At 45.0% G+C, this 4,782-nt stretch overlaps 1 protein-coding gene across 1 annotated transcript in view; it reads right to left on the bottom strand.

The window, feature by feature from the left end:
- GRID2 (glutamate ionotropic receptor delta type subunit 2) overlaps positions 1-567 on the bottom strand; it is a 714,293-nt gene extending 713,726 nt beyond the window's left edge. The window contains exon 1 of the mRNA XM_026084197.1: positions 480-567. Coding sequence (XP_025939982.1) covers positions 480-567 — 88 coding nt within the window. The remainder of the gene's footprint in view (positions 1-479) is intronic.
- Between the last annotated feature and the right edge of the window lie 4,215 nt (positions 568-4,782).

Below are 4,782 nucleotides of genomic sequence, written 5' to 3'. Positions count from 1 at the left end.
CGCGTTGCCAAACCACCTGTTCCGCCGAGGGAGAGGAAGGCGGGCTGGGGGGCGATGAAGAGGGGCGGCCCGGACCGTGCTGTGGGAAATACGGGGGGACTGGGGGCTCCCCCCGGCGAGGGCGAGCGGGGGCCGCAGCAGAGGCAGGCGGGCTCAGCGGAGGGGCTGAACGACCAAGTGTCCCTTAGTCCTGGCCCCCGCGTAGGCAGCCGCGCAAAACCTCAAGGTCTAAAGCACGCACATACAGACTCGGCCGAAAAGAAACCTTTACCCGGGGGGGGGGGGGAGGAGGGCGCCCAAAATCCTTACGGAAAGCGATTATAGAAGGGGAGCAAACAAAAAGGCAAACAAGCAAGCAAAGGATTAAAAAAAACAGAGCGGGGGGCGGGGGAGAGAAAGACTGCAAAGAGAGAGAGAAGGTTGCGAAGCAGAGCTGGAAAAGTGTCCAGCAGCACCAGCAGACGCAGCAGCCCCCTTACCGATATGAATGATTGAATCTGCAATCGCCGCTTTCCAGGTTCGAGCCCAACAGACGGACACAACCAGGATGAGGGAGAAAACTTCCATCTCCTCCGGAGGTCCACGCTTTGCAACAACAGCTCTCTTCGCAAAACGATGCCAACAAGCAGGATAACGCGGCGCAGGAAGCCCAAGAGTTCGCGGCGCCGGAGGAGCGTGTAAATCCCGATGGCTGGCGCCCAGCTGCGGCCGGGAGAGGGGGCGAGCCGGGGGCGCCTCTCGCCTCTCGCCGTGCCGAAAACCCCGCGTCACTTCGGGGGGCTCCCGGGCAGCAGCAGAGTTGGTGGGAGCGCGGGCAGCAAATCCATGCAGCCCGGGCGCCGCCGCGGGCAGCAGACGCCTCTGCTGGTCAGACCATCCCCATCCTTCCGCCGGGGCCAGGGAGCCGCTCGGTCCCGGCTGCTGCACGGCAACTTCCAGCCCACACCACACACACACACACGCACACACGAGCCACGCAAACCCTCTCAGCCGGAGGAGCCCCGCGAGCCCGCAGCAGGCAGCTCGCTTTCAGTAAGGGGAACCGGGCGAGGCGGCGATCCCGGCTCCAGCAGCCAGATTCCTGCAGGAAAAGCCCCCCCGGAGGCCAAAAAACAAAGTGAACTTCAAGGTAATGCAGATAGTAATGCAGAGATTTTCCCCCCACCCTCTGCTTGAAAATCGCTTCCCACAGCTGGAGGAAAAAAAAAAATCAATCTGCAAATGAAGCCCGGCGTGCTGTCTCTGTCGCGCAAGGTAGCGGTCGGACCGGGCGGGAGCGAGAGGAGGAGAGCCCGGAGCAAGGCAGAGGAGAGCAGATGATGGTCTGCAGGTTGCTTTTGGAGCTTGCTTTGCTGGTGGGATGCAGAGGGAGCTGGCAGCTCCAGCACCAGCCAGCACGTTGCCTAGAAATGGATCACCTAGGAGAAGGAGAGAGCGCGAGAGATAAGTGCTATCAGCCAGAGAGGGAGAAACAGAGCGAGCGAGCGAGCGCGCTTCTCTCTAATAACCACCTCCTCCCCCTATCTGCAATACAAGGGAGAAGCAAAATAGAGCTCTCATCTCCCTTGAAATCTTCAGCTGGGACTGAGGAAGAGACACAGGCAGGAGTGCATGCAACCTAAAAATACATTAGGGGGAGGGAAGGAGGGGAAAAAAAAAAAAAGCATCTCTTTGAAGCGTTAGGCCCAGCTTAAAAAAAAAAAAAAACCTATTTATTTAACCTTGTAACTCCACCGTGGGTATCAAGTTCAAAGCTGGATGGGCACTTTTGCTTTTCAGTCTTTGACAACTGAGTCAGGGACATTGCTTGAAGGGGAAAGGAAAGAAAAAAAAATCAGGGACACCTGGTCTCAAAGGGAAAAAGAAGACCTAAAAATCTATTAATATGATTTTAATTATCTGTGTTCTTGATGGAATTCTCACAATTATTTAAAGCAGTGAATTGGCTTTTCTTTTTTTTTTCTTTGGGTAGTAGAGAAATTTCTATTGGAAAACAACATTTAGAGAGCATTTTTCCTGTGCCAGGTACTACAAATTCATTAACCGGTTAATCCTCAGACTTCACATGCTGTAGTTAAATACTTTATACCCATCACATAGATGGAGAATTGCATAGAGAAGTTAAGAACACTCCTGTAAGCTACTCCAAATCCCCACTTTATGTCCTATTATGCTCCCTTCTGACTTTAGTATTTCTGGTTGTATTAGAGACAGGATGCAGAAGTCAAAGAAATACAAACTTTAGGTTAAATCCTAAACTCATATAAGCCATTGACAGGACCTGATAGTCCTTGTGAAAGTCTGAATATAGGTAGATCAACCTTCTCTGAACATCCCTGCCTGAAGGCATCTCTTTAGCTACAGGACTTAGTCTAAGTTCATTGCATCTGAATTGAAGATTTCTGTAAAACTGAACTCAGTCTCCTTTCCACCAGGGGACTACTTAACCAGCACACTTGTATGTTTCTAAAATTTAAGGATTTAGCTCAGGAGGAGGAAGTAAGATTTTTAAGAAAAACACAAACTAAATCAGTGCAAATGTACAAAGGAGCAAGGTAATTAAATCTGTGAAAATTCCAAACAAACAAAAAAGAACCCAGCAGCAGCAATTTCTGCTTTGCCTAGGTGCACAGTGGCAGGTGAGTACTTCCTAAAACCAGTAACAGTCAGAAGGCTTAGAGTCAGACCCAAAGCACAAGGAAGGGGTCATCTTTCCTCCGGCTGCAAGGGGCTTTGTCTTTTCTAAGAGTGTAACCCAGTATTGTAAATAAAACTGACTTTAAGAGGTGAAAGAAAGGGGTACAGAAAGAGGAGAAAAGATGATGAGCAGTGAGAAGCAACAAATCTCACAAATTATGTCACTCACATGTTGCATTCTTCCATGTCCTCTATGCAACTGTTACAGATCTGTTATTCATAATAGCAAACAGTATAAAAGGCTTTTTTTCTATAAATGACAGTTTATGCACAGTATCAGCAAGTGTAATGGGCATTAATTTTACAAGTAATAAATTCCGATTCATCTGAGAAACTTTTGGAGCTGCTTTAGTCATTATTACTTCTTCACAAAAGAACAGAGTTCAGAAGAAATGTTAATTTGCTTCTTTGGGGGGCATGTCAGAGCAGTACTCTTTAATAATGTACAATGCACAGTAGGCAGAGTAGGAAATGTAATGAAAACCTTTGGAAAATTATAACCTTTTAATCCTCAGTTTAGATAATACTGAGAATTTTGCGGCCTTATCTGGAAACCAGCTATCCTTACTGACTATTTAAAGCATTCGGTAAATGTACCCTGCCTTAGCCATGCTAAATGGAAATTTTCACTTAAGTCTGTGGACATATTTAACAGGACAGGAGGCACAGCTGAGAGTCTGTAGCGCTCAAAAGTCCTCTAACTAAAAAAATTGCTTTTTGAGTGTGGCTCTGATTGATAATTCCAGTGATAAAGATTGCTACCTGAAAATTTGAGAAGAAAGAGTCTGAAGTAAAGTTAAAAAGTAAATTAAAAAAACCCTCGCTTTAAATAATGAACACGTTATTGACTTAATATGCATCCTCTACAGAGATAAAATCATTTGCATTTCCTCTCTTTCATTCTCTTCAATTCTTATTCATTAAAAACAACAGCCAGTGTCATCTACATAAATAGGCTGGAAAATCTTATGCTACATGGTTAGCTAAATGATCAAGGTATCAAAAAAAGATTGTTGAAAAAGGATAATAGTCTCGTCCAATCAATATATGCTAAGCATTTACACAAAGTTAGAATAAATTACAAAACAGCAGTTACCTGGTCCTGGGAAAATACTGTTCTAAAGAAGAGACTACTACATTTCAAGTGTACCAGAGTAGACATATTTACACAGTTTTACAGGAGTTAGTATGATAGCAGGATGGCTGCTCTCTTGTAGCAATATCACTGCTCTTCAAATCAGACCACTAGTGTCCCCACTGCACCTACTGTACAGTGAAAGCACCACTGTGGACGAACCAATGTTTTTAACCACAGGGAGTAGCTTTCTCACCTTACTCTATGATGGGATAAACCGCAATGTGGTTAATGGTCGGTGTACATAAGGTTACCACTGATCAGCTATTGCAGTGTTGCAAATTAATGCAAACTCTAGAGAAACAGCAAAGGAAGGATACTTGTAAAACCGATGCAGCAGGAAAAAAATATTTCCATCTAAAGCTTATTTCCTCTCACCCTTGCATAACACTGCTCCCTTCACCAAGTCAGTTTAGGACCTGAACTTCTGTCTAAGAAGAAAGATAAACACATAAATCTTATGTGCCTGTTACTCATCTAAAGCCTCAGTTTTCAAAATGTTATGCCACTTGCCCCTTCTCCTGTCTGGGTGGCCATATAAATAGATCTGACCATGCAGCGAGGTTAAAAATTACAGTTTAATCAACCACCACGTACTATCTTTGCACATGATTTGTTTAATTCTGAGTTCCAGGAGTTTCTTCAGTTACTGAAGAAATTCACAAAGCCATAAAACAGTCACTTGCATCCTGCTGTGTTGAGAGATGATCAGAATGGCAAAGCCTTACAATGAGACTTCAGTTACATAGTAAATGTTTAACATTTCCGTACATGAGCATTAAACTCATGCCATTTAGAAAATGATGTTTTGTATTCAAATGTATTGTTAAAAATGAAAAAAAAGAGATTGGATGAGATTGGATTACACCTAAGATTAGTACACTGGTCCATTTGCTCTAACATCTTCCTTCTCATGAAGGCCCCTAAGTAAAACTTCAGAGGAAGGCAAG

Source organism: Apteryx rowi, unplaced genomic scaffold, assembly GCF_003343035.1.
Source record: "Apteryx rowi isolate R43461 unplaced genomic scaffold, aptRow1 scaffold_63, whole genome shotgun sequence".
Lineage (NCBI taxonomy): Eukaryota > Metazoa > Chordata > Aves > Apterygiformes > Apterygidae > Apteryx > Apteryx rowi.
This window is presented reverse-complemented; position numbering and strand designations above follow the sequence as displayed.